The sequence below is a fragment of the Onychomys torridus genome, chromosome 21 (assembly GCF_903995425.1).
Source record: "Onychomys torridus chromosome 21, mOncTor1.1, whole genome shotgun sequence".
NCBI lineage: Eukaryota > Metazoa > Chordata > Mammalia > Rodentia > Cricetidae > Onychomys > Onychomys torridus.
The window spans coordinates 1,008,412-1,030,893 of NC_050463.1; the positions used below are offsets into that span (position 1 = coordinate 1,008,412).

At 58.4% G+C, this 22,482-nt stretch overlaps 2 protein-coding genes across 5 annotated transcripts; one reads left to right on the forward strand and one right to left on the reverse strand.

Annotated features, from left to right (window-relative positions):
* Positions 1 to 2,625: 2,625 nt before the first annotated feature.
* On the forward strand, positions 2,626 to 12,481 carry Ptbp1 (polypyrimidine tract binding protein 1). Of its 2 annotated transcripts, XM_036170367.1 has the most exons (14): positions 2,626 to 2,914; positions 4,578 to 4,608; positions 6,752 to 6,824; positions 6,948 to 7,267; positions 7,359 to 7,529; positions 7,616 to 7,726; positions 7,792 to 7,966; positions 8,104 to 8,181; positions 8,821 to 8,966; positions 10,019 to 10,052; positions 10,449 to 10,541; positions 10,665 to 10,881; positions 11,004 to 11,081; positions 11,173 to 12,481. In XM_036170367.1, the coding sequence occupies exons 1-14, from the start codon at positions 2,907 to 2,909 to the stop codon at positions 11,303 to 11,305; spliced, it is 1,668 nt and encodes a 555-aa protein (XP_036026260.1). In that variant the 5' UTR covers positions 2,626 to 2,906; the 3' UTR covers positions 11,306 to 12,481. The 2 variants fall into 2 exon arrangements, with proteins under 2 accessions (XP_036026260.1, XP_036026261.1); XM_036170368.1 differs by lacking the exon at positions 8,104 to 8,181.
* A 101-nt stretch (positions 12,482 to 12,582) lies between these two features.
* Positions 12,583 to 21,364, reverse strand: Plppr3 (phospholipid phosphatase related 3). Of its 3 annotated transcripts, XM_036170366.1 has the most exons (9): positions 21,294 to 21,345; positions 20,545 to 20,750; positions 20,039 to 20,139; positions 15,158 to 15,343; positions 14,939 to 15,074; positions 14,608 to 14,803; positions 14,447 to 14,504; positions 14,193 to 14,366; positions 12,583 to 13,981 (listed from the first exon to the last, which is right to left on the reverse strand). In XM_036170366.1, exons 3-9 carry the CDS (start codon positions 20,111 to 20,113, stop codon positions 12,653 to 12,655), a joined length of 2,154 nt encoding a protein of 717 aa, XP_036026259.1. In that variant the 5' UTR covers positions 20,114 to 20,139; positions 20,545 to 20,750; positions 21,294 to 21,345; the 3' UTR covers positions 12,583 to 12,652. The 3 variants fall into 3 exon arrangements, with proteins under 3 accessions (XP_036026259.1, XP_036026258.1, XP_036026257.1); XM_036170365.1 differs by having other exon boundaries at positions 20,039 to 20,750; positions 21,294 to 21,364; XM_036170364.1 differs by lacking the exons at positions 20,545 to 20,750; positions 21,294 to 21,345 and adding an exon at positions 20,308 to 20,538.
* Positions 21,365 to 22,482: the final 1,118 nt, after the last annotated feature.

The following is a 22,482-nucleotide window of genomic DNA, read 5'->3' on the forward strand; positions in this document are numbered from 1 at the left end:
AAAATACTTTTGGGGTTTTGTATGGGTTTTGTTTTTGTTTTTTGAGATGGGGTTTCTCTGTGTAGCTTTGCACCTATCCTGGATCTCGCTCTGTAGCCCAGGCTGGCCTCGAACTCACAGAGACCCACCTGCCTCTGCCTCCCAAGTGCTGGGCTTAAAGGCATGCACCACCACTGTCAGGCTGTTTGTTTTTTGAGACAGTATTATCTCTACCTAGCCCTAGCTATGCTAGAGCGCACTCTGTAGACCAGGCCAGCCTTGAACTTACAAGAATCCTCCTGCCTCTGCCTCTGAGTGCTGGGCTTAAAGGCGTGCTTGCGGCCTCTGCTGCCGACACCTCTGCCTCTGCCACTCATCCCGGGTTGTCTTTTTAAAATTACATTTACTTATTCTGGGTTAAGGACACATGTGCCACGATGTACATGTGGAGGTCACAGGACAGCTTACAGAGTCATTTCTCTGCTTCCACCATATGCATCACAGGAATCAAACTCGGGACATCAGGCTTCACGGCAAGTGCCTTTACTCACTGAGGTACCTCGATTTGCCTGGGCGAGTTTAGTTTTGTCTGTCCACATCCCTGACAACCAGAGCCCTGGGAATGGGTCATTCTGTGGGAAACGGGGTCTCAGCAGATGTAGCTGGAGGCCATGAATGTAGGGAGCAGAGCAGCAGCAGGGTTCATAGAAGAGGGTCAGTTAGGGCTGGGCTCAGGGTGCAGAGTGCTCACTGGCATGCTAGGAGCCCTGGGTTCTCTCCACCGGTGAACCCAGCTGGGTGGTACAACCTGTCACTCTAAAACTGGGGAGAGCCGGGCGGCGGTGGCACACGCCTGTAATCCCAGCACTCGGGAGGCAGAGGCAGGCGGATCTCTGTGAGTTCGAGGCTAGCCTGGGCTACAGAGCGAGATCCAGGATAGGCACAAAGCTACACAGAGAAACCCTGTCTTGAAAAACCAAAAACTGGGGAGATGGAGGCAGGAGGATGAGGAGTTCAAAAGTCATCCTTGGCTATATTTACGGCCAGCCTGGGCGACACACAAGACTCTGACCCCAGAGAGACAGAAAACATTCTGGCACATAGGCACACTGCCTGAACTGACTGCCATAGAAGCCAGGTTGGTAAGGAAGGCCCTTGGAGGGCCCCTCTGGAGGTCCCGGAGTGGGAATGGACAGAAAGGACTCTTCCAGGGCAGGATGCAGCCCTGCACTTGTCCAGCGGCTTCCATCCTTGTCACCTCCACTATTGAGCCACAGTGTGTTTTTCTGAGCGGCCCAGGCTGTTCAGTGCAGGCTGTTGGGCATCCAGGACGGTGGGTGGAGCGGGGCCAAGCTTTCCTCGGCCTCCATGCAGCCATGGAGACGGGGATAGCAACGGCCCCGTCCGCAGGCTTGCCTCTGAGGCCTTGCAGAATTGATTAAAAGGGAGATGTCTAGATAAGACAGTAAACCTGAGCCAGGCTGGAAATGATCCAGCCTGCCATTCCCTGCCTCCTGGTTGTAGGATCATGGGTAGGGAGCATCAGGCGACCTGGAGAGCTGATAGTTCCAGGGTGAATTTTTGGGGACTATCCCTCTGTGGGCCTCTGTGGCTGCTAGACCTTCGTTTTTATAATTAGCAAGTGTAAAGGATGTGCTTTGTTTGTTTGTTTGGTTGGTTTTGGTTTTTCGAGACAGGGTTTCTCTGTGTAGCTTTGTGCCTTTCCTGGAACTTGCTTTGGAGACCAGGCTGGCCTCAAACTCACAGAGATCCGCCTGGCTCTGCTTCCTGAGTGCTGGGATTAAAGGCGTGCGCCACCACCACCCGGCTTGTTTTGGTTTTGAGATAGGGTCCCCAACAGTCCAGGCTGGCCTCAAGTTCACGATATAGTCCAGGATGAGCTTAAACTCCTGATGCCCCTGTCTCCACATCCCAGGTACCAGAGTGACAGACAGGTGTACACCACAGTGCAGGTTTATATGGTGCTGGGGATGGACCTTGGGGCTTCCTGAATGCTAGTGAGCTCTCAACCCATTGAGCCCATCCCCGGTCCTAGCCTAAGACATCTTTTTTGTTTTTGTATCTCCTCTGCCGGCATCTGCCCGCGGCGCCCACCCCTGCGGCTCCGCCCCTCCAGCTGGACTCTGTGGCCTCGGTCCCCCAACTCCGGGCGGAGCCGGCTACACTGCGGCCCGTTCTATCAGTTTCCCCATTTCTGCACTAGAGGTGGCGCTCGGCTGCGTGGAGGCGGACAAAAGACGGGAAGGAAGGGCGCACAACCAGGCCGGGGCTGCGCCCGCGAAGCACGTGGCCCCCGCCTCCCTGCTCGGCGGGCTAGGAGAACCTCGGCTCGAAGGCCAAGTTTTGGTCACGTGACCACAAGCGCGTCGGGGCGGTAAAGCGGTGACTGCCCGGTTTCAAGATGGCGACGCCCCTCGCTTCGCCCTCACGTTGAAGGCCAACGGCTTCCATTGCCCGCTTGCAACATGGCGGCAGCCTCCCGCTAGCACGCTTCTCTGCATCCGACTCGCCACGTACCCACTCTCAAGATGGCTTCCCACCAGGCCGGCCGCAGGCTCCCTCATTGGCTCAGACGCTCTCACGTTCTCCTGCTCATTCACGCCCTCCCCCTCCCCCACAGGTAGCTTCCGTCTTCCGCCTTGACTGACGGAAGTTTCGGCCAACAGCCGTCTGCTGTCTGTCTGGGTTTCGCCCTCGAGGTAGATCCCTGGCCAATGGGAGGCGTTGGCGGGGGCAGGAAGGGCTCGCCACGCCCACAGGCCGCGGCGGGAGCCAATGAGCAGCGCGCGCGGGGGACGTGTGCGGGCGTCTCCGCCATCTTGTGAGTCTATAACTCGGAGCCGTTGGGTCGGTTCCTGCTATTCCTGCGCCTCCGCTCCGTCCCCCGCGGGTCTGCTCTGTGTGCCATGGACGGGTGAGTCGTGCCGCGCCCCCCGCCCGCCCCTCTCAGCTCCGCACCCCAGGCTTCGCTGCCGCTCCCGGGGTCGGCTCGGCCCCCGCCGGCCCCGCCAGCCGCTGCGGCGCGCGTGCGCGGCCTCCGTCCGCATGGCGCGCTCGGAACCCCCGGCGTCTGAGGCCGGCGAGGAACCCGGCCGGCTTGGGGCGGCCGCACCCGTGCCCCGTGTCCCCTCAGCCCTCCCGCTCGGCGCACTTCCGGCGCCCGCGCGCTCCCCCGGAGCAGCCCGGCGCCCCCTCCCCGCCCTCGGCGTGCGCGCGCGCGCTCCCCCCCGGCGAAGGGGGCCGGCGCGGCGGCCCTTCCCGCTCCCCGTCCTCCAGCGGGGGCCGGCGCCCCGCGGGCCCGGGGAGTGTGCCTTCGCGCTCCCCGTGCGGCGCCGCGCGCGCGTGCGTGCGTGGTGAGGGCGCGCGCCCCGGGGCGCGTGCGCGCGCGCGCGCGTGGGCCTCCACCGAGGGCGCGCGCCCGGCCCGCCGGTGGGGAGGGGAGGTGCCGGGCGGCGGGGTGGGGTGGGTGGGGGACGCCGGCGGAGAGCCCCGGCCGAGGGGCGATGGGCTCGGGGCGGGCGCCGGCCTGGCATCCGGCCTCCCGCTCGCTTCCGGGAGGTGCCGCTCCGCTCGGCAACTTTTTGTTTGTAGTTTGGCGTTTGTTTTGGAGACAGGGTCTCCCCGTAGCCCGGGCTGGCTCAAACTCGGAGATCCGCCCGCCTCTGCCTCCCCCCGAGAGCCGGGATTAAAGGCGTGCGCCGGTAATCGCCGACGTTTTTCGTGAAACTCGTCTGGGTTTTTGGAGACAGGCTGACCTCCTCCTTATCCTGGTGCTCCCCCCTGGGCCTTCCCAGTGCTGTGACCCACGACCCTCCTTTAAGGATGGGTCCTATAAAGTACGCAGGCCGGGCCTCGGTCCTTGAACGTGAACCCGTTGCAGGCCCCCTGCTCCAGCCTACTAAGAATCTTTGAGCCGGGCGTGGTGGTGTGCACCTTTAATCCTGGCCGACACAGGCAGGTCGCAGTGAGTTCCAGGTCAGCCAGGGCTTTGTAGAGAGACTGTCCCGGGATTTTGGAAGACATGAGATAAAGCAGAGAGGTGCCCACCAAGGGTCAGTGTCGCACACTACCCAGCCACCACTTCCCTAGGCAGGACTCCTGGGAGTCCCTTGGGAACCCGGCCAGCCATGGCGGGCTTGCTGCTGCCTGCTAAGCAGGCTAGGTGCAGCAGGTGAGGCGCAGAGTGCAGTCACGAGGGGCTGGGGTTGATCAGTAACCTAGGGTGTATCCAGGCAGCTCTGTTGGTTTGTAAATGGTAACAGGGCCACTTTGCCACCAGCAGCCTGGCCCTGGGCTCCCTGCCCCCACTCAGGAAGCACTGTCCTTGGCTACTGCCTTTACCTGCTTTTCCCGGGAGTCGAGTCGTGGACCCAGATCACTATAGACTTTGTAGAAAGTGGACCTCTAGATCTAGTGTTGAAAGACGGAACCAGGGTCCTGCGTGGAAGGAGGGAGGGCTCTGGGGACAGTGGTGGCCACCTTTCAAGTTGAGATTCGATGGGTGGTTCACTTCCCTGCCCTTCCTTCGAGCCGCTGCCGGCCGGCCCCAGTGCTGACATCTCCCTTTCTCTCCACAGCATCGTCCCAGACATAGCAGTCGGTACAAAGGTAGGTGTCTCTTGCTTGGCACTGCAACCCAGCCCTGCTGTAGTCAAAGCTAGATGGCCTGCTGCAGGGTGGTAGACGCTGGTCCAGTCTGCAAAGACCAGTGATGGGGGCCTAGGACCCTTTTCTGTGACTGGTGGCTCTTCTGCCTTCATCTAAGAAGTGTTCCGGGCATTTGGGCACTGAGTTGACATTGCCCGCGTGGGTTCGGTTTGGAAGTCTGTGGCATGTTCTGGGGTGAAGATTGGCAGTCTTGTCTGCTGAGTCTGCTGGCCAGGCAGGTCTCAACCCTTGGCTCAGATGACCCCCACCTCAGTTTCCCAAGTAGCTGGGGAGACAACAGCATAATCTAGCTGCCTCCACTGGCCCTCTTGGAGGGTGGGGCCTGCCCCTTGACACCACAGCTCTGTGCGTCGGGACTGGTCTTGCTGTGTTGGCTCTCGAGACTTGCCTGTTAAACTGCAGTAGGTGGCAGTCGTTTCCTCCCTCAAAAGGGCCTGCAGGAGAGTCCCTGAGGGCCGCCTCGGCCACTGCCACCTGATTTGCTACCAGGCTGCTGTCTGGACTAGTTTCATTCTTTACTGAGTGGACGCCGTCTCCACCTGCCCGCTGATCTTCCTTCAGATAAACCTGTGTGTGTTCAGAGGCGGGGGAGGGAGGAGGCCCTCTTAAAGTACAGGCCTGCAGGTGGCAGGCTATGTCTGGGTGAGGGTGCTGTTAACCTGGACTGCCTCGTGGCTACTTGTCTGCACAATACTTAATTCCAGCTAGCCACAGAGGGCATACTGGACAAGTCAGGAGCAGGGAGCTCTGGGTGGAGAAAGACCAGGCCTGCCTTGCTTTGGACTGACTGGATTGGACCGTCACCATGGCAAGCATTCGGGAAGGCTAGGCTGACCAGTGGCTTCCCTGAGCTGTGTTCTCACGTGCCTTTGTCTGCCTAGCAGCTTGGGGCTATTGGTCCAGGTGGCTGGAGTTTCCTCCGACAGTCATGGGCTCCTGAGCCTCTGTGGGGAGACTTACGGCTCGGCAGGCTGCCAGGAACAGAGCTGCAGGAAGTACTGCTCCTCCCGCCCAGTCCAGACGGAAGCCACCCTCCCACTAGGGTCAGCCTGAGGGACCTCATGGGCCACTGGCTGCCAACAGGAAGTGACTTCCTGCAGCTCAGACGTGGATATGAATGAGCTTCTGGGCTTTGCATGTCAGGGTCTTGCCTCCCAGGCTGGGCAGGTCCAAGTCCCTCTGCAGCCCTTGCTCCTAAGACATTAGTGTGGCCACATTTCTGATGCAAGTGGGTGCAGGTCATGAGGGCCTTGGTTCCCCTTTCTCCCAAGAGAGAAGGGTGAGCTTGGCGGGTGCTGGCTTCTGGTCTCTAAACCTGTTTGCTCACAGTGCCCTGGGTCTTCACTCTCAGGGTCAGTCTAAGTGTGTTGGAAGATGAAGGCCAGTGCCCTTGATAATGCTAGACTGGCCGGTGGGGAGGTTTCCCGAGGAGATAGGCTGCTCCTTGTTGAGTGGGGATGAAACAAGACATGGACAAGGTGGTGGTCCAGAGTCCCTGGGTGTTCAGCTAAGAATAGATAGCCAGGGAGCTCCACCCTAGGGAGGGTGCTCTGGTCTGAGGCTCAGCTCACTCTGGATGGCAGGCGGGTTCTTGTTGTCCTGAGTCTAGGCCTCCTATGGTTCTCGGGATGGTTCAGCCAAACTAATCAGCAAACAAATTGCTTCTTTCTTGCTTCTGGTAAGAAGGGGTCCCCCACTGAGGGGTCAGCTTGGGGGTTCCCTAGTGAGTGGCTTCCATCACTGGATGGTCCTTACCAGGTACAGCCACAGTCCCTTGTCCTGGAGTGTGGCCAGGGCAGCAGGGCTGGGCTTTGTGTCTCCGGAAGCTGCCAGCAGCTCTGCCAGGAGGGTACCGCGAGGCTGGCAGCTGTGCACTCTGGGCAGACGACCCGCCAGGCGGGGCCCTCCCACATGGCTGCTGGCACAGGGCCCCAGTGACCAGTGAAGGCCGCTGCTAGTAGTGAGCCCAGAAGCATAGGCAGGCATGGGGCAGTGTGAAGTCCTGGGGGCTGCTTGAAATGAAATGGAAAGGTAGGAAAGGGATAGATCAGATGGAGCTGAGGGTCCATCTGTCTCTTCTCAGCGGGGATCCGACGAGCTCTTCTCCACGTGTGTCAGCAACGGCCCCTTCATCATGAGCAGCTCGGCCTCAGCAGGTGAGATGCCCAGGTGGTACTTTTCTCTATCAAGGAGTGCTTGTGCCCTAGGGAAGCCTGGCTTGGCTTGAGGGGGTAGGAGAGGTCTTGCCGTCTCCCAGATGTGCCCTGTCCCTTTTCCAGCTAATGGAAATGACAGCAAGAAGTTCAAAGGGGACAACAGGAGCGCAGGGGTCCCTTCCAGAGTCATCCACGTGCGCAAGCTGCCCAGTGACGTCACTGAGGGCGAGGTCATCTCTCTGGGGCTGCCCTTTGGGAAGGTCACCAACCTCCTTATGCTGAAGGGGAAGAACCAGGCCTTCATTGAAATGAACACAGAGGAGGCCGCCAACACCATGGTCAACTACTACACATCAGTGGCACCTGTGCTGCGTGGACAGCCCATCTACATCCAGTTCTCCAACCACAAGGAGCTCAAAACTGACAGCTCACCCAACCAGGCAGTGCGTCTGCAGGGCGGGCTGGGGGGCGGGCGGGCGGCCTGGCTCTCCTTGCCTCAGCCCTGGGTCATAGCTCATGATGGTTCCTCCACAGCGTGCCCAGGCAGCCCTGCAGGCCGTAAACTCTGTGCAGTCCGGAAACCTGGCCTTGGCAGCCTCTGCTGCTGCTGTGGATGCGGGAATGGCAATGGCGGGCCAGAGCCCAGTGCTCAGGATCATTGTGGAGAACCTCTTCTACCCAGTGACCCTGGACGTACTGCACCAGGTGGGTGGGTGCATGCCCTGCCCCGGCTGGGTGGGTCCCCATCTACCCACACACAGCTGCAGCTCATGCACACATTCCTGTTGTAGATCTTCTCTAAGTTTGGCACAGTCCTGAAGATCATCACATTCACCAAGAATAACCAGTTCCAGGCGCTGCTGCAATATGCTGACCCTGTGAGCGCCCAGCATGCCAAGCTGGTGAGTAGGACTTCTGGGGTGGGCAACCCTGTGCCTGGCCCGCGCTCACCTCTGTCTCCCCATAGTCGCTGGATGGCCAGAACATCTACAACGCCTGCTGCACACTGCGCATCGACTTCTCCAAGCTCACCAGCCTCAACGTGAAATACAACAACGACAAGAGCAGAGACTACACTCGGCCCGACCTGCCCTCTGGGGACAGCCAGCCTTCGCTGGACCAGACCATGGCCGCAGCCTTTGGTAAGATGCTGTGCCGAGATGTACCAAGTCAGCAGGGTGGGACAGGCCACCTAGTTCTGTCAGGCTCCCCGGCATCCTGGCCGTGTCCGGCCCAGCCGTGAGGTGAGGTGCAGTGATTAGTGTCTGTTTGTTTCTAGGTGCGCCCGGCATAATGTCAGCCTCTCCGTATGCAGGAGCCGGGTTCCCTCCCACCTTTGCCATCCCTCAGGCCGCAGGTATTCACGCTCATCCTGACCCCGGCGCCTGCATGCCCACACAGCCCCATAGCTGCCCATAGACCGGGAGGCCTCTGGCCCCAAGTGTCAGGTCTGGGCCCCCTTCCGGGGAGAGGGGAAGGGGCCTCTGGCAGCATCCACAGGCAGCTAGGGCAGGGTAGTTTCAGGCAAGGCTGGGCCAGGTGCCCTGTGATGGCGTTAGCAGCAAGCCACTAATCACTCAGTCTTTGGTCTGGTTCCCTTCAAGCACCTTGGGCGAGGACGAGGACGCAGTGTCCCTAGTAGATTGAATTTAATGGCCTGGTAAGCAAGTGGCCTCCAGGGCTGAGGAGCATGGGCCTCAGCCTCCGCGTGCCGCCCGAGCCTGCATGGAGGAATGGGCGCCGCATGCGTGCACAGCGGGCGTGTCTGGCAGGCCCTGCTTGCAGAGGGCCCATGTCGATCAGAGCTTTTGTGCTGTCGGGCGCATGCAGTCTGAACACACCCAGACTGGCCATGGTGTCAGGCGGTGTGTGTGGCCTCTTGTGCAGGCCATAGCCAGGCGACACCTTGTGGCTGTGTGCAAGAAGAGGCTGTGTGCCTGCTCCCTCTTGGCACAGCCGTCCAGGCTCACATCCACACTACCTTCTTTCCCTGCAGGCCTCTCTGTTCCTAACGTCCATGGAGCGCTGGCCCCCCTGGCCATACCTTCTGCTGCTGCGGCTGCTGCAGCTGGCCGTATTGCTATCCCAGGCCTGGCAGGTGCCGGGAATTCCGTCCTGCTGGTCAGCAACCTGAACCCTGAGGTATGTGGGTGTTGCTCTGCTTGCTCTGCCTGTCCCTAGAATAGTGGTGGGGTGCTGACTGACCACAGACAGGTCCTGGTGGGCACATTGGATGGCAGGCAGGGGCTCTGGGTGTCCCAGGCGCCATGGGCACAGGCGTGCTGCCCCTCTGTCTGCTGCTGTTGGCCTCTGCTCCTTCCCAGCCACTCTGAGGTTTTCTGTTTTCCTCTCAGCTCCGTTCACACCCCGGCCCTCAGGCCCTCAGTGCTCAGCCGGGGTGTTTTCCTTGCTGCACAAGACAGTCTGAGTTAATTTGGGGCACAGCAAGGAGGCCTGGGAGTGCCTGCTAGAAGCGGGAGGTGGCTCAGGCCAGTGCCAGCCAGCTTGTCTCTGACTGGAGCTCAGTAGATAGAGCCCAGGTGGCCCTTGAGGCTCAGGATTGCTTTTCCAGGACTGGGGCTGTGCATGGCCGAGCCGCCTTGGGCTGCTCTCTACGGCTCCTGTGGCTCTCCAGGCCGGCCCGTTCCAGCCAGTCCACTGCAGCACTGTTCTGAGCTCCACGTCCGCCCCCTGGGAGCTAACAGGCTCCGCTCCTTGCCTTAGTCTCGGCCACAGTGCTGGCCCTCGTCCTTGAGCCTGCCTGCAGTGCCTCTCCTCACGTGCGTGAGCGTGTGCAAGCGAGTGTGCGCGCGCGCGAGAGTGTGTGTGGAAGGAACACTGCCTCATTTTCCTACGTATTTACTGACCTGTGTTTTGCTACTTTTTTCTTTCCTCCCCTCCCCTCCCAATTTTTTTTCTTGCCTGATCCGGAATTTCTTTGCCAACTGACTGCACGGTTCTTCTGCTTCCTGTTGTTGCTTGAAACAAACAAAACATAAATCAATAAAAACAAACTCCCCTCTCAAACCCGCTCTCCGGAAACCAACCTGCCCTTGAATATTAACATCCTGACAACTTCATCATCATGAACCTGCTCGCCTGCGGGGACTGTCTTCCTCGTGGACGATTGGCACTCGCCCCTTTGACCTCTCCCTCTCCCTGTCCCCTGCTGCCTTCCTCTGCTGTCTCTAAAGAGAGTCACACCCCAAAGCCTCTTTATTCTCTTCGGTATGTTATTCTCACTTTTATTACCTTGGTTTCGTTTATTTGGTTATTTTACACCCTGCGATGTACTATTGAGTTTGTGTTTGGCCTTCTGCCTCGGTCCGTGGTTTGTTTCCGGTTTGCGGATTGTACTGAGTAGACACGCATGGTTACCACCCTGCATGCTTCCAGAGCTAAGCGTGTCAGTAGCATGTGTACGTGGCTGTTCTGACAGCTGTCTGGAGTCCCGAGACTGCCAAGCGCAGTAACCGTTAGCAGGCCTTGGGGCTGTGAGACACGGGCTCCCCCGCCCACTAAACAAACCTGGCCTGCCGGGAGCTTAGGGTCCGAGGGGTGGGCAGTGGGTGGTGGGAGAGGTGAGGAGGCCAGGCATCTCAGACTCTGCCCTGGGTTTCAAAGGCGTCTATGGTGATGTGCAGCGAGTGAAGATTCTCTTCAACAAGAAGGAAAATGCGCTTGTACAGATGGCGGATGGCAGCCAGGCCCAGCTGGGTGAGAGCCACTGAGGGCAGGGGTGTGCACTGGCTTTGACTACCTGGGAAGGGAGGCAAGGGGGCACGGGGCCCTGCGGCTCATGTGGGGTTTTTTTTTTTTTTTTCCACGCCCTTTGCCCAGCCATGAGCCACCTGAATGGGCACAAGCTGCATGGGAAGTCAGTGCGCATCACACTGTCCAAGCACCAGAGTGTGCAGCTGCCTCGTGAGGGACAGGAGGACCAGGGCTTGACCAAGGACTACGGGAGCTCACCGCTGCATCGCTTCAAGAAGCCAGGCTCCAAGAACTTCCAAAACATCTTCCCGCCCTCAGCCACTCTCCACCTTTCTAATATCCCGTGAGTTCATCAGATGTTTGTGAGCCCTCAAGGGCTCCCAGTCCCTGTGCCTGCTGTGTGTCCCCCTCTCCCGGGCCCCGGGGTGTGGGGGCCCCAGCCAGATGCCTCCCGTCTCTCCGTAGGCCCTCCGTGTCGGAGGACGACCTCAAGAGCCTCTTCTCCAGCAACGGTGGTGTGGTCAAGGGCTTCAAGTTCTTCCAGTGAGTATAGTCCTGCCCTCTGCCCTCTGCCCTCCGCCCTTGCCCTGCCCTGCCCCAGCTCCTCTGACCACCCCGCACCCCACCCCTGCAGGAAGGACCGCAAGATGGCACTGATCCAGATGGGCTCCGTGGAGGAGGCGGTGCAGGCGCTGATTGAGCTGCACAACCATGACCTGGGCGAGAACCACCACCTGCGTGTGTCCTTCTCAAAGTCCACCATCTAGACGCCCGAGGGCCTGCGACAGCTTCCGCCATTCCAGAAAGCCACTTTAAGAAGCAGCTGATGAAGTGACCTTCCAGACCAGAGATTTTATTTTTTTAAAGAGAGATCAGTTTACCTGTTTTTAAAAAAATTAAATCTAGTCCACCTTGTTGTGGCAGGAAATGGCTTGGGCCACAGGCTCAGTCAGGCCCAGCACCATGCCTTGAGGGGCCCAGGCGTGAGGCCACAGCTGTGCCCCGAACACAGCCGCTTTCTCGTGCCTTACAAAACCAGCCCGCCTTGTGGCCGCACACCCATCCTCTCAGGCCACCAGTCTGTCTCTAGAGCTGCAGGTGAGCCAGGCGGCCTGCACCACAGACGCCCTATACCGTGCAGGAGCTGGGGCCACCGCCCCCACCCTTATAATCAAGTGACATGATTCTCCCATGTCCCTGGCCAGCCCAGGGGGCCCAGGCCATCCTTAGCTGCCGAGCCTCATGTGACCTTTGTACTCTATTCTGTGTGGTCACAGACACCTGTGCCTAGCAATATTTCCACTTGACCAAATACCCGAATCTTTTTCCATTTATATGCAAGAGATATAGTTTTACGTAACTTTTATAGCAATGATACGATGGTATGTGTGTACTCTAAGCTTCCATGTCCCTGCGCTCGTCCCCTCCTTCTCGGTGACCAACTTGCAGGTGGGGCCCAGGCCAGTGCTGCCTCTGCCTGGGGTGAACAGCTCAGACCAGTGGGCTCCTGCCTTCAAATTTTGGACCAAAGTTTTCTTTTCTGCCCGCCTCTGACTAGGCTTGGGTGAGGGGCTGACCTCTAGGCCTTAACGCCCCTCCCAGATGCCCCCATTGTGCCTAGCCTGTCTCTATGGGAGGGGTTCCCTGGACCTTGGTTCTGTGAAGGAGCGTCAAGAGTGTAAATATTTATGATTTTTATACCTGTGGGGCTGAGGCGGCGCAGCAGTTTTTTTTATGGTGACAGATGTATATTTTGGTAACAACTACAGGCTCAGTATTGTCCCGGGGCCAACCCTGGCTACATTGCACCCCGCCCAAGATGGTGTGTTGGGGGAGTTTTCCATTAAAGCAATTTTCTAACCTGTGCCTTCCCTGAGCCCTTCATTCTGAGCTGTAGAGGTACGGCCGGGCTGGGCCTGGACTCAATAAATGCCTGTGTCTTGCGCCTCTGCCTGTCATTGGGCATTGGGGGCTGGAGGGCTTGGCATGGGATCTGGGTGTGGTTGGTTCACTGAGAGCAGAAAGGACCATTCAGAGCACAGGGTATTGTCATAGTCAACCTTTTATTGGCGCTGCAGATGCTCCCAGCCCTCCACCCCATTGGCCTGCCAGCCTTAGTCCTGGCACCTGCGGACCTGCATCCTCCTGTAGTAAATTTCTGCCTCGGCCTCCACGTCCCGTTCCCCCAGCCCACCCATCTGGCGCCTTAGGGTGGATTCACGGCTGCCTGCGCCCAGGGCCCCGTCACTTGCACCTGGTGGGGGCAGACCCTCCCCAGTGGCCAGGTTGACGGTCGCCACAGCTCCAAACCGGGGTTCCTCCTGGTCCACATCACTGACTGGAGACCCCGGGCCCATGCCCGGCTGTTGGCAGCCGCTCCGGAAGCCTCGCGCCAGGTCCCCCAGCTCGTAGGAGCCATCACCCTCCACCACTTTGGCTTTCCACTCCCAGGGTGTGCTGCCAGCAGACAGGTGCACGACAGGGTGGTGGGGTGCGTGAGCGTCGATTGTGACGATGCTGGCCGAGTCCCGGTCTGACGGGGAACGGTACTGTGAAGAGTCTGAGCTGGCACTGGATGATGAGGCTGTCTCAGCCTTGGGGCCCCCTGCCGCCTTGGACATGGCGATGACCTGCAGTAGCCTAGGTGGGTTGGCCACCCGAGGCTGTGAGGGAGCCGCAGCCCCTGGGGCCCCGCCCTTCTCAGCCATTGACAGCCACTTAGCCCGCACTGACGAGCTGCTGCTCTTGGGCGACAGCCCAGCTCCAGCCTGCATGCCTTCCTCTGGGATGTGCACAAGCGGTTGGGGCCCTGGCCTTGGAGGCAGGATGACGCGGGGCCCCAGCCCTGGCCGAGCCTGGACAGTGGGGTAGAGTGAAGGTGGTACGGGTCCTTCCTCCTCCTCCTCTTCCTCCTCCTCCTCTTCCTCCTCCTCTTCCTCCTCCTCCTCCTCCTCTGCCATGGGCTCTGCCGGGGCCCGCAGGTGCACAGGGCTGCCCTCATCGGGCAGTCCTAAGCCGCGACCCTCCAGTGATTTCTGCTTCCACTCACTGATGAGCTGCTTGGAACGGGAGGCATCGAGGGGCACGTGGATGGTCATGTGACGCCGCGCGGGGTCATCCAGCGAGGGCGTGTTGACACGGGGCAGTGTGTTGCTGAAGGTGACCATACCCTCCTTGCCCATGGGGCTGCGTGGGGCCAGCAGGTCCACATCCACACTGGCTCGCTTCAGGCTGCCAAGAGATGTCTTCTCCCGAGCCACAGGCCGCGGCACACCCTCTAGCCTCCCTGGAGGGCCCAGCTCATCTGTGCTCACAGCCTTGTTCTGCTGATACATGGACTCGTGGCCCCGCTGCGTCAGTGCTCGCAGGGCGTCCTTGGCAGGAGCTGGCATAGGCACCTTCTCTGCCGTTGGTGCCTGGAAGTTGCCCACCGCATGGCAGGCCTAGGGATGGTAAGGACTCCCGTGAGGCCTGCTATCCAACAGGGGCAGTGCCTGCAGGCCACAGGGAGGCACCAGCATTCTATGGCTGATGGGAGCGTGCAGAACCAGTGGGAGAAGGCTTCTTCCCTCAGACCCCAGGCCACTACTGGAAACCCTTGCCATGCAGCCTCCTCCTCCCCCAGACCTCCTCCTTGTCAGCCCCCACCCTCACCAGGTAGGCAGCGATCCCAGCACCAATAAGAAAGCCAGCATAGACATCCACGGGATGGCTTCGGTACTGGGTGATCTGTGTGAGGCCACAGACACCAGCAGCAATGGCGAAAGCGAACACAAGGATGGGCTTCAGCAGCTTTGTGGTGTCCGAGATGACTGAGTTGAAGTACATCTGAGCCAACAGGGAGGCAGGGTCAAGTTGTAGCTACTGCCCACAGATGGCACAGGGTACAGCATTAGGCCGTCACTCACCGAGACGTAGACAGCGGCGAAGGCAGACAGAGTGGCGTGCTGAGACGGGAAGGTCTTCCTGCAAGAGGCACGGTGTCAGCCCTGCCGGCCGGCCGGCGCAGCAGCCTGCTTCCCCAAGGTCACTAGAGTAGGGACAGTGACAGGCCCCCTGCCCAGCTCACCGTGCCGACAGGATGGCATGAGTGTCATGGCCAGAACAGATGTCCTGCGTGATGTAAGGGTTTGCCTCACAGGAAGTGCCCAGCAGAGTGTAATTGGGTTTGCAGACGGTTAGGAAGAAAGGCGTGTGGTAGCCGGTGGCCAGCTGGATGACGTCCGTCACCAGAGCCGTGGCACACAGGCCAAACACGTGCACACCTGAGGGCGAGAGGGCCAGGCCAGGGGAAGGGAGCAGGGGGGGAGGGGTGTTCCCCCAAAAGCCTGTCCACTCCATAAACCACCCCCCAATGAATGGACATTAAGTCAGGATCAGGGAGCCCCACAGACACTCACCTACAAAGCGCACTGTGCGCCTGAGGAAGGAATTGAAGTTGCAGCCGCCCGCATTGATGCTGCCCTCTGTGCCCCCTGGGCTGCGGCCCCACAGCCGGGACTGCAGGCAGTAGACCATGCCTTCGCCGACCATGATCTGTGCCCCCCCAGGAACAGGCAGGTCAGGCGGGGTCACAGTGAGGGACTCAAGCACCTGGGGCCCTGGCACAGGCTACTCACGGAGGCCGCAGGAGCCGCGAAGGCCAGACTCAGCAGCATGAGCAGTGGGATCAGCTCCTCGTTTGTCTCCACGTAGGGCATGGACAGCGAGCGGTCATAGCACTGGAAGCCCACCTTGGCCGGCTTGAACAGGTCGGTCAGCTCCAGGAAGTATAGGGACACAATGGAGGACGCCACAATAGGCAGCTTTGGGGAGGGAGGCAGATGGTGGTCTGGGTCACTGACCAACCTACCATAGCCATAGCATGGCACACAGATTCACACACCCATTTCTTCTCTCTCTCTCTCTCTCTCTCTCTCTCTCTCTCTCTCTCTCTCTCTCTCCTTTTTGGTCTTTTTGAGACAGGGTTTCTTTGTGTAGTTTTGGTTCCTGTCCTAGATCATGCTCTGTAGCCCAGGCTGGCCTCGAACTCACAGAGATCCGCCTGCCCAGCCTTAATCAGTCCTTGCTAGCCTTCCCCAGAGCTGCTTCCCTAGTTCCTGTCCGTTCCCCACCACCCATTCACTATGCAGACTCCAATGGTGCCCAGTGTGTGGCTGGTGCTGAGGCCCCTTCTTCACGCCTGGGTCTCTGTACTAACCAGGCAGATGTCCTCACCACCTGGAGTATGATACCAGTGTCATACTCCCTTCCAAAGAACAGGGAGCCCTTGGGGCTCAGGCAGGGGGATAACTGTCATTGAAGGTACCTCGGAGAGTGGGCTGAGGGGGCGGGACTAACAAAAGGAACATCCAATTTATTTATTCACTTAAGTAGCATCTCATGTCCCAGGCTGACCTCAAACTCACCATGTAGCTGGGGATATCCCTGAACTCCTGATCCCTGCCTTCACCTCCAGAGTGCTGGGTGACAGGTGTGGGCAGATGCTCTCAAGCTAAGGACATTTATTGATCTACTGTACAAGAGGTCTGAGGCAGATGAATGAAATGAGTGACGTCTGCCTGGGGGCAGCTGTGTACCTCAGTTTCCCCAGCTGTAAAAAAGGAAGGAATAGGGCTGGGCAGTGGTGGCGCACACCTTTAATCCCAGCCCTCGGGAGGCAAAGGCAGGCAGATCTCTGTGAGTTCGAGGCCAGCCTGGTCTACAGAGCGAGTTTCAGGACAGCCAGGGCTGCACAGAGAAACCCTTTCAAAAGAAAGAAAGAAACAACAACAAATATGTGTGTGTGAAAGCCAAGGGCTGGAGAGATGGGGCAATGGTTAAGAGGGCTGCCTCCTTTTCCAGAGGATCAGGGTTCAATTCCCAGCACCCACAGGACAGCTCACAACATTCTGTAACTCTAGTTCCAGGAGGGGCTTCTGTGTCCTCTTCCGGCCTCCACAGGCTTCTGCATGCACGTAGTGCTCACAGCAAACAGCCATAAACATAAATAAAAATTACATCGGCAGGACAGGGCGGTGGAGGTGCACAGAGGTGCTTCAGTCAGGGCTACATACTGAAACCCTGCTTCAGCAAATCCATAAATATTGGCCTTGGGTCTTGGTGGTAAAGTGCTGGGTAGGAAGTCTCAGCACTGAGGAGTGGGAAGCAGAAGGACCAGGAATTCAAGGCCAGCTTCAGCTGCATAGAGAAGCCAGGGCCAGCCTGGGCTACCTGAGACCATGATATCTCAGTGTAAAGATGTATTTGTTGATGCTGCATTTCTTTAACTAGGTAAAGCTGTGTTGCTGTTTCACAGCCTTGCCTGCCTAAGACACCTGACTGGGCTAAGACAAAGCTGAACGGCCAAGAGCTGGGCAGTGGAGGCACAGGCAGGGCTGGCCGGCATCGAGAATAAACAGGAGGAGAGAATGAGGAAGGAGGAGAGGGACACACCCCGGGCCAGCCAGCCAGGCAGCCACCAGACAGACAGACACACACACACGAAGCAGGAAAAGTAGAACATACAGAAGGAAAGAAAGGCAAAAAGCCAGAGGCACAACACGATGAAGAGGAACAGGTTAAATTAAGTTATAAGAGCTGGTGGGACAAGCCTAAACCTAGGCCGAGCTTTCCCGACTAATATTAAGTCTCCATGCCATCATTTGGGAGCTGGCTGGTGGCCAAGAGAGCCTGCCACATCTCGGTGTATAATGGTGCTGGCCACACACAGGTCCGTTCAGGACTGTGCTGCCTTTCAGTGTTCAGCGGGTTACACGAGGAGTGTGCCCCATCATTTTAAAGCAACTCGTACAGGTGATACCCCAACTAGGCGGGCGTCGGTCTGTGGCCAGCCTGTGTCAGGTGAGGGAATAAATCCCCTCTCCCCTCCTCCCTCCCTTCCTCTCTTTCTGAGACCCAGGACTCCCTCTGTAGACCAGGCTGGTCTCGAACTCACAGAGACCCGCCTGCCTCGGCCTCCCGAGTGCTGGGATTACAGGCGTGCAGCCGCTCTCTTTCTTCTACTCGTCTTTTTTTTTTTTTTTTCCGGAGCTGAGGCTCGAACCCAGGGCCTTGCGCTTGCTAGGCAAATGCTCTACCACTGAGCTAAGTCCCCACCCCCTTTTACTCATCTTTATTTGTGGGTGAGGAAATACAGTCCTGGCTCTGCACTGTGCGGGTCCCGGGACAGGAGTCAGGTTGTAGCCTCACCACAGCTGCCCTGTCAGCCCATCAATGCCCTTCTCCACATGCGATTTTCCATTTATAGGGTTTGTTGGCGCCATGGCCAACAGAAGGCGACAAGCCTCTGCATTGAAAATGAAGCGACAGCCGAGTGAAGACAGCCTGGGGCCCACGCTTTGGCGGAGATCTGCTGCTCACACGGGGTGCTGGTGCCAGTGTGGGCAAACAGCAAGGCGTGTGAAATGCTGCACTCCCCTCTGCCTGCAATGGTGGCGCACACCTGCCGCCCGGGCACTTGGCAGGCTGCGGCAGGAGAATGGCTCTGAGTCTGAATCAACCTGGGCTATTTAAAGAAAAACAGTCCCAAAAGAAACAAAACGAAACTACCCCTTTCCCAACGTCTATTCTCCTAGGGCTCCTCAACCTGTCCCCGCCACCGGACTGAGCAATGCAGCTCTGTGTGAAAATAAAGGGTCAGGAATAAGTTAGAGTCCCGGTGTGCGCGCGGTGGAGTACTACACTGTATGGAGAAGGGCCAGGGCACCTTGTGGGCGTTGCTCAGCCCAGTCCTCCCTGGATAAAGAAGGACTTGTATAGGCCCTCAAGATGGCTGAGCATGAAATGGTGCTAAGTATAAGCACTTGAGTGTGATCGAAATCCCTGGACCCACATGGTGGAAGTGAGTAACTGAATGCTGTCCTCCGACCTCCACACTCTAGCCACAGCACACACGCACACACTAAATAAATATTTTAAAACCTTAAAAAAAAAAAAAAAAAAGACCTTGTGTTGAAAAGGAAAACCTTAAAATAATAAATTAAGAGGAAATCTGAGCCAGGCGGTGATGGCGCGCACCTTTAATCCCAGCACTCGGGAGGCAGAGGCAGGCGGATCTCTGTGAGTTCGAGGCCAGCCTGGTCTACAGAGTGAGATCCAGGACAGCCAGGGTTGCACAGTGAGACCCTGTCTCGAAAACCCCCCCCACAAAAATAAAAGAGGATATCCGAGTTCAAGTTCCCAGCACCACATAGCAAGGTGGGCACAGTTGGGGGTGCCTGTAGCTTGGGTATGGCGGGGTGAAGACACGGTAACCCAGCAAGCTTCCAGCCCAGTGAGGGGCCCTGTCAAAGTAAAGAAGGAAGACTCATGCCGTCCGTCCTCCTGCTGCCGGGGTGAGTGCTGCTCTGTGCCTGTCATCCCAGCATCGGGAGGCAGCGACAGAAGACAGAAGCTTGACCCTGGAATACAAGTCCCAATCCAGCCTGGGCTACACCGGGAAAGTCTGAACTGGGGCTGAGGCCCAGTGATGGAGCCCCGCCCAGAATCCCCAGTGAGGGCTGGGGGCGTGGCCAGGGGCGGAGCCCCGCCTAGAATCCCCAGCGAGGGCTGGGGGCGTGGTCAGGGTGGAGCCCCGCCTAGAATCCCCCAGTGAGGGGCTGGGGGCGTGGTCAGGGGCGGAGCCCAGGTCTGATAAGGTCCAGGCCCTGGATTCTACTGCTAACATTAAAGGCATTCATGAAAATAATTTTAAATGAGACAAACATGGCTGTAAGCAATTTCTGGAAGGATTTCAAGGATTCTGGTGAGACAGCTGCAGGGCCGGGCAGAGCCTTGGGCCGGGCTAATCTATCGGCACATTTCAATGCCATCTTGGACTTAAGATTCCCCCAATTGCTCTGCGGCCCACACCACACTGGGTCACCTGCTGGGGAGGGACCCGCTCTGGGGGCGAGGGTGGGCTCCAGTCTGGCCTGGGCTTGTGGGACTCTGCCTGGCTGGTCGCTCCTGTACCCCACCACAATCCGTCATTCAGAGGAGAACGCCGTCCTCCACACTTAGTATGCACCAAGGGAATGCATTTATTGTCTTCTATTTTTAGACCCCCTCAGTTCTCCACCACAGCTGGCTAGCCTTGGGTAGCTGCGGCCTGGGGGTGGGGGTGGGGGAACACAGCCATGCCATTAGCAAAAGAGGGCTCAGATGCGCCCAAGGTGCTGTAGGGCCAAGCGCCCAGCACCCACCCTCACTAGCTGGGCCTTGTTCACCACCAATGCCCCAATTTCCAGCCCCGACGATCCAGCCTCTCACGCACGTGCTTAAAAGAAAACCCACCATCCTAGCATTGCCCTGGTCTGTTTCCACAGTCCAAAGAACCCTTCTGAGCCTCTGGAACTCCTACTCGATCTGCAGAGCCCTGGTCCTTGGACCCAGCCCTATCCCCATCCCAGCTCCAGGTGCCCTGGTTCCGCGGTGCAGGCTCCTGTCCCCGCAGCGTGGAGGGGATTGTCTCGGCAGCTCCACGCCACGAAGCCCTATCTTCCTGGCCCCCCACTCACCTCCACGAAATAAAAGCAAGGCAAGAGCGTCATGCTGTCCTTCGGCGTTTTATTCTTCTCCTTCATAGCAATCATGATGACGCGGGCGCTGTAGGCCGAGGCTGCAGGGGGACAAAGGCGCGCTGGAGACCAGGAGGTGCGCAGAGAGAGTCCGCAAGTGGGACACAAGGGCTGGGCAAGGTGGTTCTGGAAACTGAGGCTGGAGCGGAGAAGGGGTGCTTGGGGAAGGGGGTTGCCGGAGCCCCCGCGCGCGCACGCGGCTCGCTCACCTGGCGACTGCAGGGAGGGCGGAGTCCGCTGCAGAGCGCGGACACAAAGCCAGGGCCCCCGCGTGGGAGGGACGCGAGGCCCGGGCGCGGGGCGCGGGGCGCGGGCTCTTTGTCTGCTCGCCGGGCGCACCGCTCGGGCCCCGCCCCGGCCCCGCCCCCGGCTCGGGCGCCTCCGCCTCCGGTTCTGCGGGTCCCAGGGTCTCCGGCCCCGCCGGGGATGGCGATCCGGGTCCCTACCTTGCCCCTTGCGCGCGCCCTCTGTGCGCCTTGAGCGCGCACGATCAGTCTGGGGGACTCAGGGATGTGCGGGGAGTGTGGGGAGGGCGAGGTCCCGCGGCCCCCAGTCGTCTCCCCGCTTCTCACGGTCGCCGAGTCCTTGGCCCCCACGTCTTCCGTGCCCGCGGCTCGCTGGAGTCGGTTTCCATGGTGAGGTCCCTGGGCGCCTGAGCGAGAAGAGACAAAGACACTGGGATGGAGGGGTTGCCCTCCCCTCCTCCTCTCGCCCTCGTCCCCGCCCCCCTCTCCTCTGTCCAACCTGCAGGTCCGCCTCACCCTCCAGACCCCTCACAGCTAGTGCCTTGAGGATAAATGGTTATAATGTGCACTTACGCAGCGCTTGCTGTTTGCAAACGTTTCCCGCTCTGCCGAGACAGCCCTGTAAGGTAGCCACTGGTTGACCCCACCCCATCCCAGATGGGCAAACTGAGGCCCAGAGAAGCTAGGAAATCATTCTATTGGTATAGTGAGTAAGCTATCTGCTGAGTGCTTACTGTATACCAGGCCTTTCACAGACACTTGTGACCCCCGGATACACAGTAAGACCTTGTCTGAAAAGAAGGGGGTCGGGGAGGCGGCTGGGGAGTCTCAGTCTGTAAAGTGGTTGTGTTACAAGCATGAGGACATTTGAATCCCCAGCGCCCACATAAAAAAACAGCCGTAGTGTCATATCTAACCCCAGCACAGCGTGGATGATCCCCGATTCTCACCTCATCAGCAAGCCCAAGAGACTGTCTCCAAACACAAGGTAAAACTGGGGGTGGCTCTGTACATCTGTAATCTCAGCCACTTGTGGGACAGAGGCAGAGGGATTCCATGAGTTCCGGGCCAGCCAGCGCTACATCTTAAGACTCTGTTTCAAAAAACAAAATTAGGCCGGGCGGTGGTGGCGCACGTCTGTAATCCCAGCACTGGGAAGCAGAGGCAGGTGGATCTCTGTGAGTTCGAGGCCAGCCTGGGCTACAGAGTGAGATCCAAGTCAGCCAGGGCTGCACAGAAAAACCCTGTCTCAAAACCAAAAACCAAAAAACAAAAACAAACAAAACAAAAAACAAAATCCAAAACAAGCAAAAAAACCAAACCAAAAAAAAAAAAAAACAAAAACCAAAACCAAACTAAAGTGGACAGCTCAAAGGGCACCTGAATTACAGGCATCCCACCATCCCACAGGCAAAACATAAGAAAAGGAAAATAAGTCCGAGGCTCATTGAATGGGGTGGGGCATGGAGGGCTGCACCCATGGAGCACCTACTGTATGCACCCTGCTCTGCTCCCACACAGCCCTCCCCACTCCCTGCTCCTGCACCCCCCTGCCAAACGGACTCCTGTTTTCTCAGACTCAACCTCAACCCACACTTTCAGAGTTTCCTTGTGGAAACAGCAAGCTCTCCAGGCCTGGTGGCCACACACAGCAAATGCTCCCGCCCCTCAGGGATGCCCTGTACTAAGCCCGTCATGCCAGCATGGTGGTGTGCCACTCTTGGGCAGATGAGGCAGGAGAATTGCTTCGAGCTTCAGTATATCCTGGGCTGCAGAGATAGACCCTATCTCAAAAAAAAAAATTTTTTTTTTGGTGTGGTGTGGTGGTCCAAGCCTGTCATTCCCACACTCAGGAAGAAGAAGCAGGATTGTTGTGAGTTCCAGGCTAGCCTGGGCTATATAGTCTTAGGTCAGCCTGGACTTCGAGTCAGACTTTGTCTCAAAAACAAACAAATGAAGTAACACACACTTTTAATGCCGGCACTCCGGAGGCAGAGGCAGGCAGCTCTCTGAGTTCAAGGCCAGCCTGGGCTACAGAGTGAGTTCCAGGTCAGTTCTTGTTTCAGAAAAGGCAAACAATGATATAAAAGATAGAGAAGATGGTAAAGGAGGTCCACGCAGGGTCAAGGGCATCACAAT

Excerpts from the sequence above, each read along its gene's own strand:
- Ptbp1 (XM_036170367.1), top strand. Across the intron at positions 7,268-7,358 it reads ACAGCTCACCCAACCAGGCA|CGTGCCCAGGCAGCCCTGCA; the intron begins GTGCGTCTGCAG and ends GTTCCTCCACAG. Across the intron at positions 7,530-7,615 it reads CCCTGGACGTACTGCACCAG|ATCTTCTCTAAGTTTGGCAC; the intron begins GTGGGTGGGTGC and ends TTCCTGTTGTAG.
- Plppr3 (XM_036170365.1), bottom strand. The coding sequence starts at position 20,113 with ATGATTGCTATGAAGGAGAAGAATAAAACGCCGAAGGACAGCATGACG. Across the intron at positions 14,367-14,446 it reads TCGCCGCTGTCTACGTCTCG|ATGTACTTCAACTCAGTCAT; the intron begins GTGAGTGACGGC and ends CTGTTGGCTCAG. Across the intron at positions 13,982-14,192 it reads CTGGGATCGCTGCCTACCTG|GCCTGCCATGCGGTGGGCAA; the intron begins GTGAGGGTGGGG and ends TACCATCCCTAG.